The following is a 14,899-nucleotide window of genomic DNA, read 5'->3' as shown; positions in this document are numbered from 1 at the left end:
ATTGCACAGTACCTTCACGGCTCTTACAATAACACCCCTACTTTTTTCTTGATTGTCCACGCAGTATGTCCTGGCTTATCCGTATAAATAACGTGTTAAACGACAACTGAACGATTATGCTACTGCGTGAAAAATTAATTAAAGGTATAGCAAACGAGAATATCGCATATTAATTTCGCCTATTAAATTACGCGTACTAATTTTCGGGGAGTAAGCCGGAAGAGCCGGACGCGATTTAAATTTACTGTCAATCAATACATCTGAGACGAGCCGCGGAGCGCAGCCATTTTGAAAATACAAAGCTGAAGTCACCTTCTGCGTTAGTTCGCGTCCTTTACGAAGTTGATCATTCGCTTTCCCATCGCGGAATATGGATACCCAATATCGGTAACGTATCATGGATTATAGGACAGTTGTATTTTACTTCGTGAAGTATAATTTGCGGTGTTCGCCGTGATATATTGTCAGTTGGAACCGGCAGAAGAGCTCAGAATGGAATTTTCATTAGCATATTGGCTGTTGTACTGTTGTTTTGTCTTGTTCAACCACAGTTTTGCTTACAATATTCACCTCAGAGACACGGTGCCATCAGGAGCAGTACTTTTTAATGCCAGTATAGGTGAAGATTGGAGCTATGACTTGGAAAAATCATTGAGTACAAACCAGGGTAAACATTTGCTAAAAATCGACGAGCACGGGGTGGTCACTATGCGCAAAGCAGTGAACTGTACTAGACTAGTAAAAAACCCTTTTAGCGTTTACATTGAAGCTAGCAAAAGAACTCGTAGTAATAGTACCTCGAGTAATTACACCTTAACTCCTTTGACGGTGACTTTTCACGGTCCTAAATGTTATGTTAAAAGTTTAAAACACACTAGGCGAAAATCGTTGGAAATTCTTTCGCTGTCAAGCCTCCCTGTGAGGGGTATGGACTTACAACTCGTTGTTGTGAATGATTTCAAACACAGTGCTTGTTTCACTCAAGGACAGAAATTATTTGCACTGCATGATTTCCTACCAAGGACACTAGTAAGTTGTGACTTAATATACAATCTTAGAGATTCTAGCGAATCGTTTTATTTGGATCCCACAACAAGTAACATCTACGCGCTGCAGTCTACTTGCTTACAAGACCATGAAATAGACCTGCAGATCTCTGTTCGAATCGAGGAATTCTGTTTCAAAAACAAACTCGGAGTAATAGAATATGCTCCCGAGATTCCTATAGAGTTGATTTTACAGCGCACAACAGATCACTCTGGGGCTATTATAAATAAATCATCTTTACAAGAACCACAATCAACAACACATCGTAGATTGCGCAGGGCCACTCGCACAAGCAATCATGCACCGAGCTTTGCATTTCCAGAGTACATCGTAACTGTTCCAGAAAACCAGGATAGAGGTTATGTGGTTACCACATTGCAAGCTGTGGATCAGGATTCTGAATCAGCTGGAACACTAACCTATCAGATGGTTGCTGACAGAGATGGACGAAGTCAGAGTATGTTTGAGATGGATTCTGCTACTGGTCTCGTAACAACAAAATCTGTTCTTGATAGAGAGAATATGGATGTGCACTTCTTCCGAATCACTGCCACTGATGGAGGAATTCCAGAACGCTCTGATACAACAATTTTACAAATTAATGTTGAAGATTTGAATGACCATCCTCCAATATTTGAAAATGCTGCGTACCAATTACCAATTAGAGAAAATGTTGATCCAGGAACAACTATTATTGAAATACGTGCCACTGATGATGACATAGGAAGCAATTCTGATATTCGCTACAGTATCATAAATCCAGATGCTCCGAATGATGTGTTTCGTATTGACCAAGGGACTGGTGTCATCACCACAAGGAGTAGACTTGACCGTGAAACAGTTGTTCAGTACATTATAGAAGTTTTGGCAGTGGACTTGGGTAGTAACCCTGGTCCCCAGTCAGCATCCACTGAAGTAACTGTTGATATTCTGGATGAAAATGACAACTATCCGCAGTTTAGTCAGCGTACATACGAAGTCATCATCCCAGAAAGTATAAGTCCTAATGTTGTCATTGAAAGCATCATTGCAACTGACAGAGATGAGGGCACAAATGCTGAAATAAGGTACAGCATGGTTGGTGGTCATTCACAGGGACATTTTGCAATTGACAGTTTCAGTGGACAGATTACTGTCATATCCAGAATAGACTACGAGATTACCAGTAATTATCGTCTTGTTATTCGTGCACAAGACAGTGGTAGGCCTCCAAAATCGAACTCTACAAATGTTGTAATTAATGTTGAAGATGTCAATGACAATGAACCAAGATTTCCAAGCACTTTGTACCAGACTTCTGTTCGCGAAGATCTTCGCATTGGTTCCTCAATCATAAATTTACAAGCTTTTGATGAGGATTCAGGTCTGTTCTCACAGCTCACTTACAGTATTTCAAATGCTCCAACAGGTAACCCGTTCTCCATTAATGAAAATAGTGGTATGATTGTGACAACACGTGAGCTTGATCGTGAAACAACTTCGCGGTATGATTTTGTTGCAGTAGCGCAAGATCAAGGGGATCCTCCAAAAAGTGCAACTACGCAAATCAGTATAACGATATTGGATGTTAATGACAATCCACCAACTTTCACCCAAAGTGAATATAATGTTGTTGTTGAAGAAGATGCTAGACCTGGCACAAGTGTTGCAACTGTCACAGCAACAGATGCTGATGAAGAAAGCAGTGTTTCATACCAAATAACTGCTGGTAACACGCGTAATCGCTTCAGCATAATCAGTCAAATGGGTTTAGGTGTAATCTCTGTAGCCCTTCCTTTAGATTATAAGCAAGAACAGAGATTTGTGTTGACGGTAACTGCGTCCGATAATGCACTGTCTGATAACTGCCTTGTGTACATCAATATATCTGATGCTAACACCTATAGGCCAGTCTTTGAGCAGTCCCCATACTCTGTTTCCGTTGATGAAGATGTACCTACTGGTAGCACAGTGGTGGTGGTTCATGCTACTGATGGTGATGTTGGGGAAAATGCCCGAATCACTTATTCAATGGATAATATTCCAGAGTTTGAAATCGATGAAGATACTGGCGCCATTTTGACAAAAATGGAACTTGATAGAGAGACTAAATTGAGTTACACCTTACATGTGACAGCACAGGATAACGGTCTGAAACCACAGTTGGATACAACAGATGTAGAAATTACTGTCATTGATGTCAATGATAATTATCCTGTGTTTAAAGAATCCAGTTATCGTGGCGAGATACGAGAAGATGTTAGTAAAGGAACCAGTGTCATTAGGATATCAGCAGAAGATGCAGATGAAGGTAAAAAAGTTTTCATTTTTTTGTTTGGTTGATGCATGTAATGGTATACATACCAGTAGTCCTTGTATCTCAGATAACCCGAAACAGGAGGTAATCAAGTCCACAAATGCTATAAAGAGTACGTTAAGTGTCTTGTGTATAGATATGTGTACATGTACATGCGTCTGCTGCATTTTAGCTCCCAAAAAAATCACAAGTTTGGCCATTGTGCATGTCAGTTAGAAATGTTTTTTTTTGTTAGTTGAAAAAAAATAAAACAGAAAATAATTTTCTCAAAAACGCTGAAATAAAAACTGTGTTTTATGATAAATAAAATGAAAACTGTCTACCTTGCATCAATTTTAAATAAAAAATTTAACTTTTTCTTTTATTACACGGGGCCTTATTAATCTACTTTTTTTCGCATACAATTCATAATACAGTTATGTTATGCATAGTCATGATTTGTCAAAAAGTAAAAATGAAAATGTTATAAAATTATGTCTTTGGAGAAAAAGAAGTATTTAAAAATTATTAAAAATAAATTTTCATGAAGAAAATGTAATTGTAATGACGATTTTAAATCAAAATACCAAAACGCTAGTCAGTGGGAGAGGAAAATTCTACAAAATGTTACTAACAATAACTGGGATCTTAGTACCCTACTATGTATTTGCTCATTGTAAGTAATATTTTAAAAATTCAGAATGCAACAAATTTGATTTGGGGTTTATATGCGCTTCTCATAGAACAAATATGGTATTTATTTTCTCTCAAAATGATGATTTTTTTATCTTGTGTATTAGCTTCAATGATTTGTAAGTAATACTTATGATAGAAATTAAATTATGATTCTGCTGATCCTTCCAGCATAGCGTTAAATAAATTCCCAGTGAGTTTGAAATACTAGTACATGGCTTTTGTCAAGCACACTGTTAATGTCTAGGCACATGCAACACAAGTCAAGTGTCACTGTTGATAGTGTTTGTGTGTGTCACATGTAGACAACAGGACAATACTGGGTTCTTTCCATGCCATATTTATTTTGGAGATATAAAATTGAAAAATATTCTTTTTTATATTTTTTATCCAAAAATAGAGGGACAAAAAATTGTGAATCTTGTTGACAAAGCATTCAAATGTATGCCTGCTTTTGAAGTAAAGATGCAGTCCTTTTAATGCCCTTTTATTATCAGATGTCTTAGGCCTACAAAGTATAATTCAAAGATGTAAGAACACCATGAACTTAAAATCTTTGTCCTTAGTAATGAGTAATATGGTTTACATGTATGATCGATTGTGACGATTTTTGTTAGATGATGGGAGCGTGTTAAGTCGTAACATGTACTAAGATGTTTGAGGGGGTCAACTGGGCAGTGCTGTAAAAACAAGGTCATATACTATAAAATGTCCAGAATTTGCATGTCTATTACTTTGCTTTAGTTGTACTGCAAATTGCAGTGTTGCATAGTACCTGTCGAACAAAGGCAGTCAACTCAGTTTTACAGCACCACACCACCAAGAAGTATCAACAATCTTTATTTATTTTTAAGATTAGCGGAAATGAGTAATGCTTCTATTCAGTATGCAGCATTTGATAAATTTGTGCGGTGTGTTAGGTTAATAAAGATAGTCAGTTTGAGTTACTAAAAGTAGACAGGAGAAGAGAAATACAGAGCTAATACTGAAATACTGATACCCTAATAATTATGAGCAAGCATACGTTGCATGCATGCCTGGCAACTTAAGAGATTATGTATCGACTAAGATGCCATGGTTTCTTGTATGCCTGGTATTTCAGTGACATGACCAGTCAATTTAGCTACATTAAATCATAAATAATGTTTATGGAGTGTGTTGATAGCAAAGAGTGTGTAATTTGTCTTTAAGAAAAAAGAAATCATTTTGTAACTACCAGTACTATATTTGCTGTATTAGAAGTGTACTTGCATGAATAGCAGAGGAGTGAGTGTGTATGGTCAAAAAAGGTCACATTTTTACTACCGCTATATACATTATATATATATATATATATATGCAATATGCAATCACTTTTATTAGGGATACTATTCTAATAGAGCAAGTATGGTATGTTTAAAGTTACTGTATTCTTTGTATTTGTAGCGCATACACTTAGGCATATGACATTTGTGTTTTTATGGTCAAACTAATATTTATTTTAATAAATAATTTACATGTTTTTTTTTTAATCGATTGGAGATATGCTTCTAATAACTTGCAGATATGGTATTTTACATTTGAAATTTTTTTTTTCAAATATAGGTCTGAATAAGCGAATAAGATACACTTTCAGCGGTGGTGATGATGGAAATGGTGCATTTATAATAGATTCAAATTCAGGTCTCATTCGTACTGACGCTCGACTTGATCGTGAAGAAGTAGCAGTTTACAACCTGGAAGCTTATGCAACTGATCGCGGGACTCCACAGCGGCGTACATCAGTTAATATTGAGATCACAGTTAAGGATGTCAATGACAATTCGCCAAAGTTTAGGTCGGCAGTTATTAACGTGGAGATTAATGAAAATAGTCCAATCGGTTCTTTAGTGGATACTATTGTTGCCACTGATCCAGATGAAGGAATGAATGCAGTGGTAGCGTTCTCAATAGTAGGTGGTGATGAGCAATTCTTTGCTCTTGATTATCAGTCTGGGCAACTTACAACATCAGCCGAGATGAACTATGAGGAACGGAATGAATATGAAGTAATTGTTCGAGCAACCTCGACTCCGCTGTTTAATGATGCTGTTATAAAAATCCATGTCATAGACCAGAATGACAATATACCGATCATCAATGATTTTGCCATTGTTTTCAATAATTTTGAAGATTACTTCCCTACTGGAGAAATTGGTTCAGTTCCGGCGCATGATCCAGATGTTATGGATCAGCTAAAGTATAGTATAATCCGTGGGAATGATGCTAGTTTGATTCACATTAATAGCTCCACTGGTGGAATCAAACTAAGTCAACAGTTGGACACCAATGTGAACACGAATGGTGATATGGAAGTCAGTGTTACAGGTTAGTGTTATTTATTTACCATAATAGCACCTGTGTTAATCTTAACCACGTCATCATTCTAAGATTGTAATTTCATCCAGATTCATTATAACTGCCATGATCCTGTAATCCTGTCTTGTCTGTATCCTAGTGAAGGGTAGTATTGCAGCCCAAATCCCAGTTACCAATACCCTCATGGACTTACCACTGTAAAAAGCATTAAACCATTTATACTGACCTTGCTGTATCTTTTTAACACTACACTGGTTCTTTTTAATAGAGTTTGCTTTTTCTACTTTCCCCCTTTTGTCATTGTCCGTGTTTGGCTGTTGAGAAAAGCTATTGTCCGAATGAAATAGTAGCCGAACAGAACCCATCAAATTACTTGTCTTGTGTGAATTTCCTTTGCGTTTAGCATGGGGGTATCAGCTGAGCAGCTGCCATATTGGATTTTTGTCTGAACTTTGGCTGTGAAACTAGAAGTCCAAGGGCAGTGTCTTTTCAAGTCCTCATATGTGAATTGTTAGTACCAACCTGCCATTTCCTATTGAAATTGTAAAAAAAAAAACATTTTTGGTTTCCATTGAGTCAATACAATTACACAGATGGGCAACACTGCTTTGTAATTACTGTCACTGGTGTGAGATTATGGCTCTTGCTTCTAAGCTTCTTTCCTTTTAATGTCCATAAGTTGTATTCTCTACAAGATATCACATAATTGAGAGATTTATGAAGTTGCTTCCAGGACTAGACTTGTAACGAGATACTCTTTAAAAAATGCTTAATATTAAGTCAGGAAAACAGCAATCAATGGCAACAGAATATTTTTTTGTATTCCGTAACAGATAAATGTAATGAAACTCTGCATTATAATGTTTTTGAAAGTCTATAAAGCCAATTATACATGCCATCACAGTGACTAATTTGCATTCTTTTGTGTGATTCGTTTAAGTGTTTGCAAGTATTTTGACCTCTGTTTTTTCCTCAGTGAATTGACTTCCTCTGTATCCTCACGGCTGTATTTTAAATTCACTATATACAGTTATACTGGTCTGCTTTGTTTTGAGTGGTCAGTTAAGGCTTGTATAAATACATTTTTTAATTCTACAAATATAAATTCTGAATGCAAGTTTTATTAACATTCTGGAATGTTTTTTTTTTTGTTGCCTTTTCTTGAGGGCAGGGCTTTTTAAAAATACCTCAACCTCATTCAAGGCCACTACTCATTAATGTCCAATTCAGTCCAAGATGGCCGCTGTTTATTTTCCTAGTTAATGCTTTGTTGTGTTCCACTATGCTTGTTAATCAGATACTTGAAATCCATGCCCAAAATCTTGTAAACTACAGTAATGTTTTGATGTCTGTCAGGTACAGTTGTCAACAGGCAAGAACAATGCTGTGGTTGTCCACGTAAGAATTTTACGTTTCTCAGTTGCCACATATTCAGTAAAGCTTCCAGTAACTATTAAATTAAATGATGCATCGGTATATACTTTAAGGAATTCCAAGGATTGTGCTTAAAATAAAAAATCTCAGTTTTAAATCTCTTGCCTAGCTAATCTTAGAGATTAACATACATCTGCTAATTAGCGTCTTAGATTCAAAATCCAGAATCGATATGTCCTTATCTTGAGCTGTTGTCTTGTTCTCTAAGAACTGCATTGTTAAATAGTTTCTAAATTCCCAACCACTAGTAATGTGTGGTTAGTCTCAAAGTGCAAAATAATGTAAATTTTCACTGCGAACCTTTAAAATTATTTTTAGAATTCAAAGGTGTTCAAATGAATGTTCATTGCTATAGAATTTGTTAATTTCTCCCACACTCATTATTAAAGGTTTGTCTCCCACAAAACTATAACCATTTGACATAACTGAGCAGTATTTAGTCTCTATTCCGTTCAGAACTCGCATTTAGTTGAAGTGATTATGTTTTTCATTCAAAAAGAACATTCAACGGTTGTACAAATATGCTTTGAGCATGACTTTCTGGCCAAATGTGAGAAAGCTGTTTTTTTATGCTAAATTACCTGGAGGGAATTACTCACAGCGAGGCTGAAACTTTCTCTTCAAATACAGATCACGGCAGTGTTCAAGACAGTTCATATATTATTCCAGAAATCTTGGGTGATATAGTGGTTTAATATTTCCTCAATGAACAGCTATTGATAATTAACGACTATTGTATTTCACCTCTGCTCTATGTGATAAACAAATCCTGGTAGTTTGCCATAGTAAATCTTTCAGTAATAGCCCAATGCCTTCTGTGCTTGTGAATTGGATACTGATATGATAATGCCAGCCACTATGGAATTCAGTGTACAAGTCCTGAACGGAGAAGTACAATGATGTAAATAATGCAGAAATTCTAATGAGTGAAAAAAAACAAAACAATCATAAAATGTTTGATCACAATCCTATAGCATTGATATATCCAAAAGAATTGAATTGAAATGCATTTGTGTTTGTTTTGCAACATTTATTTCAGATCATTGTCGGCCTCTCCCAAGTGTAAAGTATAATATAGTCTTGACTAATGCTAGGCTAAGCATATGCCAAAGGACTGAAAATAATGTGTAAATTGAAAGGTGTAACCTGTGAATTCATTATTGTCTACAGTTACTCGTTAACAATGGCGAGTAAATTCAGTCAGCAGGCAAGCTTAATTCATGGACGTTAGTTTTCTACGGTATGTGATTAATCTAACACGAAAGCGTCTGTACTGCAGCAGAGCTTAATGTCTCAACAAGGGTGCACCTCAAATAAAGTTGGCCCCAACATTTTATGTACATCTGTAATTTATTTTACATGTGTACACCTGAGTGCAATTAATAACCTGCCAACTTCAAAACTATTTCATACAAATTGGTAGACAAATGTTTGTTGATTTGTGGCTATACTGGCTAACATGTTTTTTTTTTTTTTTTACTTGGCTGTTGCACAATTTAAACATGTTTGTGGGTGTAATTTATAGGCTTCATTAGTGCAAATGTCAGTCTTAATTCTAGACAGTTGTTCAAACATTACGGCAGAAGGTCAGAGTGTAAAATATGTTGTAGGCCAGTTTGTGATAGTCCAATCTCTGTGGGCGCTTTTTCCAAGTGTACTTGCATTCCATTCATAATTGGGTCCCTGTGTGACTTATACCAGATTGCTGTTACACTATAGTTAGCATAATTTCTTGTATTTCAAATTCTTTTCTAATCTTCTTAATGATCACACTTGAATTGACGAAAACTTGTTTTCTTTAAGTTGCTCCACTTTTGTCTAGTATTACGCTACTAGGGCAAATCTTGAAATTAAAAAGCAAGCTCTGGGGAGTCAATTGAAAAAAATTCTATTGAGTGAATCAATTTTTTAAATCCTGGAATCTGAATTCCAATAATAAACGCGTGTGCTATATGTGCTCAGGAATAATGTCTGCCTTCCCTTCGATCCAAACAGAAAATATTTAAAATAGATTTTCCCACTTTTTATGCTTCCTGCCAACCCTTCTATTTAGGCTAAAATAGGTGTAGGGGACATAAAGGTCAAATTGCAAGTCTAGTTAATATTTACAAATAGTTTATTGCAGATTTTGGTGAAGCAATATTTGTTTACTTAGTCTCTGTTCAAGGTTCGTTTAACCAGTAAGTGGGTCAATCAGTCACAAATACACATAATTTTACATTGAAAGGCATGGCAGTTTGCATTGTTTGAAGTGTGTTTTGGTTAATATTTGACATATCCACTACAACACTGCTGGCTGCACACAGCTTGTCCCCACTGTTCCTTTCAATGCTATTAATGTAAATGTTAAAATAACCTTGTAGGCCTCTATAAGAATTAGATTTAGACTGTCTTTAGCGATCATTTCTGTTAAAAGTAAGCATTACCAAACAATTTGTAACATAACAGTACTTATGATTAATGGCAAATTGGGACCCTTTTTATTGCTCTTTTTCTGTACCCGAGACCATCAGAGCAGAACTTGGTTGACATCTATAAACATTGCCTACATAGTCACGGTATTTTGTGTAATTATTTTGAATGCAGTTGATGTATTCTGAATTTAATGATTGATGCAGCTAATACTTTTGACTGAGGAATTTCCTGAAATTTTGCGAAATTGCTCCCTGAAAGCCTAAAGAAAACCTTGGGGCTAGAACGAGCGTTTGATTTACGAGTCATAGTTGTGTGTATTTTGACAAATTTTCAATTCAAAATGGCCGCCAGAGTAGTGATCAATATTATGGGAAAAATCAGAGTGATTGTTTCCATGGAAACAAGTTGGGTTACCCACTCTTTTTATTTGTCATTTAATTGATTTGATTTATTTGAATCTTTCATTCTGGAAAATTTCAAGAATTTGTAGTTCTTATAGATGTTCCGCCATTTTACTAGTTAGCCATATCATAGTCTCTGGCCGTATTTTAACCATTTACCATATGAATTGATCATGCAGTTTAAGTCCTATTTGTGCTGAACTTACAGAAATTTCAATATTTTATCTGATCTGAAAATTCTCAATTTGTCATCAGTCTCACTGTATATATTGCTTCATCAGATGTGAAATCTGACAAATTAGATTATTGGTTATTATTACATTCCGTAAACTGGCTTATTTTGTAAATTTTTTATTATGGCCTCCAGCCATGTGGTGGCTGATGTAAATGATAGAAAAATGAAACACAAGGGTTAATAGGAATAATACTGTAATGTTTGAATGGTCTGACTAGGCTGCCTCTCATTCTGATTGTTATGGTGAATTGGATAGAGATAATTTAGAAGCGAGTAATGCTGCATCATAAATAATAATTTTGCGTGATATTATTCTTTTCTCTCTCAGCTGTTGTAGTTAATAGATTTCCTAATTTAATCAAATTTAATGACAATTTTAAACTTCAGTGCTATCAGTTTCAGTTTTGACTGTACGTAAATAATGAATGTTTGATCAGAGAATGTGGCCAGGTGTGGTTTTACGAGTCTTCTATCCTATTTTATAAAATGATCTAGTAGAATTTGTATACTGTAAAGTTCTTATAATTTAATGGAAAAAATATTGCTGGTCGTGTTAAAATATCACAAATCCACTGCTTTTATCTGACACATTTATTCAATTTAATGGAGAGTGTAGTGAAGATGTACCTTGCAAGGACAAGATGGATTGAAATGCTGATCACATTATTGAATTTTTGTTTCAATGAAACAGGATAAGAAATATGTTATTTCTAACTATTGTCCTATAGAAATTGTAGATTGATTTTCATTTGATAATAACTTGAAAAGTGAACAAAATATTGAAGGAACGAGTTTCTGAGATTCGGTTTTGATCAATTTGCAGTCAGAACAATAAAAAATGAGAAACCAACTACAATACCATGAATTAAATATTTTTAGTTGGCAAATAATTTAAAAAAAGAAATCATAGTGAATCAAAGTATAGTCAATTTATTGAGTCATTTGCAGTGTCAATTACCGACTTTGCTGTGGTGAATTCATTGCGTGCAAGTCAGTGAATGTGTGAATTGTTTGCCTTCTGATGTAATTTTTAAATTTGCTCTGATTTGTAGTATTATTGAAACTGTCATATTAAATTGCATTAATTGTTAGCACCAGGAAGTTGAGTGATTTCAATTCTATATTAAAGCAGCTGATCACCAAATTTATTTTCTGCTAACTAACTGTAAATATACCTGGCTTTGCAGGACATTTTGTTACTATTTCCTGCATTATGTGGGATTTTTTTACTTAAATTTCATTAAGATGCTGCTTTATTCCGTAAAATGTTATTCTGATGAGTCATTATACACAGATGGCTTGATTAATTTGCCAGACTTTCTTCTCCCATACCACTCATTAATATTTGACAATTCATCAAACCTTTCAAAACAACACAAAAATGTTAAATTTGTCCCGAATTAAAGCTGTTCGTTAGTGTAATTTTCACTTGAAATTTATTTCAAATCGGTGAAAATAAAAAAAAATTCCTGTAATTTGCATGTACTTTTTAGTGAAATTAAAATAAATCACATCTTTATACCAAACCTGATGTTTTCAGTGAACATAAATTTCAACTACAATGAAACTTAACATATTTCTGCTATTTTTATTAATTATATTCTTTGATGGTACAGTCAATTACATTTTTTCTGATAGCCTGGAGTATGAAATTACATTGAAAGTGACATTGCCCACCAACAGGGGTTAATGCTGTATGCTTTGCATATCAAAATACAAGCCTCCATCATCCATTGCTCTCGATAATATTTCCCTATTTATCTCTGCATGAAATATGTCAGCAGATTAAATTTTCACTTTAAAGACAGCTTAATTTCCAAGTTACACTAGCGCTGATGGTTGCACTTTATTGTGCTTTGCAACTATCCAATCAAAGTCAATAGTAGTGCGATTCATCAATCACTCTGTATTAGGGAACGTCAAATCGTAATGGATAACTTAGTGCTTAGCCTCTGACAGCCGACCTACTCTAATAAAAACTCAATTTTATGCTAAGGAAAAAATCATGAAATTGTATTTCCGCTGTGTTTTTCATGCATTTTCCCTTTAATGTGCCAATTTTAAAACTGTCGTCGTTGCGGGTGTTTTGATAGAATTAAATGTATTATAGTATTGCTTGTCTAATTGACAAATGTTTGTCTTCACTTTTCTCCCTGGTGAGTGTTCATATCTACCTGATGTGGCGTTTCCTCAATCTGACATGATTTGATTACCCAATAGGAATAAACATCTATCTGTCTTCACTTGTGTTGTCGGCATCAGACTTTGTGTAAACATTTCACACAAATCCACCAGGTTTTTACTAGACATTTAGATGTAAATATTACAATAAATTTAGTGAACTTGAAAGTTCCACAAATTGAAATGTATCTAAGAAGGAAAACAAATTGTTGTATTTATTTTATGTTAATCTCTGTACTAAAGGATAATTATATGTAGATTTCAAGTACAATCAAAGTTGTGCAATATTTTTTCTCCTGTAATTTATCTGGTTGTATATTATTTCTGTGCTGAATTAAACCTCCACAAGTTTCTAATACTCAGACAAAAACACTGTATTCTTTCATTATATGTTCTCGAAATTTAAATTCAACACTCGTCATCTTGAAACTTTGTATGCCTTCTGGGGAAGGCAAAATGTGTATATTGCATGCTTATTTACTAACTCTAACCGTACCTACTCCCCAATTTAGATGTGCACTACTCAGTACTGTATCCAGTTACAGTAGCTGGTACACCAGTTGTCCAATCAAAACAGTCACCTCTACCCACTCCTTATGAAACAAAGCTTGTTTTTAGTTACGTTCAAAATGTAGTGATTATTTTCACTGGCTCTTTCTTTTGCTGATTTATCAATCCGGCAGTGATAGAGAAAATAAATTCCATGTAAAGTAAAACAGTCTACACAGTGTAAGTGACATGTCAGTAACACAGTCATTGTCAAACAGTGATAGTGGCAATGCTTATTTCTAATGAGATGGATCACACTTTTGGATATACTGTAAACTACCAGTAATTTAAAACGGTGCCAAATTTGTTACTTTTTTAAAACAAATTAAGCTGTTTACAGTAGACGCCTGCGACGAATTTTCATTTCATTTATATAATCCCTGTAGTCAACTTGAATTGTACCAAAATGTTGCGGTAAATGGCTTCTTTTATTTAATATTTGTCCTCTTCTTTTACTTTGTTATTCACTTGTCTTCTGTAGTCTGTGTTTTTGTTTCTCAGTTACTAGATACTTAGTTAACCAAACAAATTGTTGTGTTCCTAGTTTGAGTTAAATCCATTGGGCGCCTTACAAATTTGTCTTGTCATGTATGTGGCTGTATGGCGCCCTATGTAAATGAAAACAAGTCTCTGTTTCACTTTGAGTTAACTGAGTACTTTTAGTTTTTGTGTTCTTCTTTATTTGCTACCTGATTCTTACTTTGTTTGATCAATCCAGTTGACTAAACAATCTAGACTTCATGCAAATGGAAAAACACAGCTAGATCAAGACTCAGTTTCTCTAGTGTTTTCCCCCAGAGATTTTAACCACTATCATGGTAAAAATGTCCATACTAATTTACATACATTTGGATTTAAATTTTATTGTGAAGAATAATTGTAATGATTGATTTACTTATTAAAATGTTCAAGACACACACAGTAAACATAAATAAACTACTGTGGCAGTTAGAATGATTTTGTCATTGTCAGTCTTATTAGCAGTATATGTTAAAACAAACAGTGGCTGTACCACTGCAATGTTTGTATATTGGGGGGTTGGGGGTATGGGGACACTGTTCTCTTTACTTGGTCATGAAAACTATACATTCATTATTATATTAAATGTATATGCGGGTGTATATGGACTATATCTTCCAAAAAATTGTTGTACACAAATTTCAGAGATTTGGCCTTGAATTAAATAATCCTCAAACCAGTTAATAACACATGGCCGACTGGTGATGAATCATCAATTCCAATGATTATGATGTAATTATTATTTTTGAAGCTCTCATCTTTAAGTATATTTTAATTTTGAAAGAAATTTATTATAATGCTTTCATCGCATTA

At 34.7% G+C, this 14,899-nt stretch overlaps 1 protein-coding gene across 6 annotated transcripts in view; it reads left to right on the top strand.

Annotated features, from left to right (window-relative positions):
* The first annotated feature begins 241 nt into the window (after positions 1-241).
* Positions 242-14,899, top strand: part of LOC100369058 (cadherin EGF LAG seven-pass G-type receptor 2) — an 86,342-nt gene continuing 71,684 nt past the window's right edge. For all 6 annotated transcript variants that reach the window (XM_085497040.1, XM_085497042.1, XM_085497041.1 and 3 more), the window contains exons 1-2: positions 242-3,337; positions 5,600-6,361. In XM_085497040.1, coding sequence (XP_085353166.1) covers positions 493-3,337; positions 5,600-6,361 — 3,607 coding nt within the window. In that variant the 5' untranslated portion in view covers positions 242-492. The remainder of the gene's footprint in view (positions 3,338-5,599; positions 6,362-14,899) is intronic.

This window comes from Saccoglossus kowalevskii, chromosome 3 (assembly GCF_978046115.1).
Source record: "Saccoglossus kowalevskii chromosome 3, keSacKowa6.1, whole genome shotgun sequence".
Taxonomy (NCBI): domain Eukaryota; kingdom Metazoa; phylum Hemichordata; class Enteropneusta; family Harrimaniidae; genus Saccoglossus; species Saccoglossus kowalevskii.
This window is presented reverse-complemented; position numbering and strand designations above follow the sequence as displayed.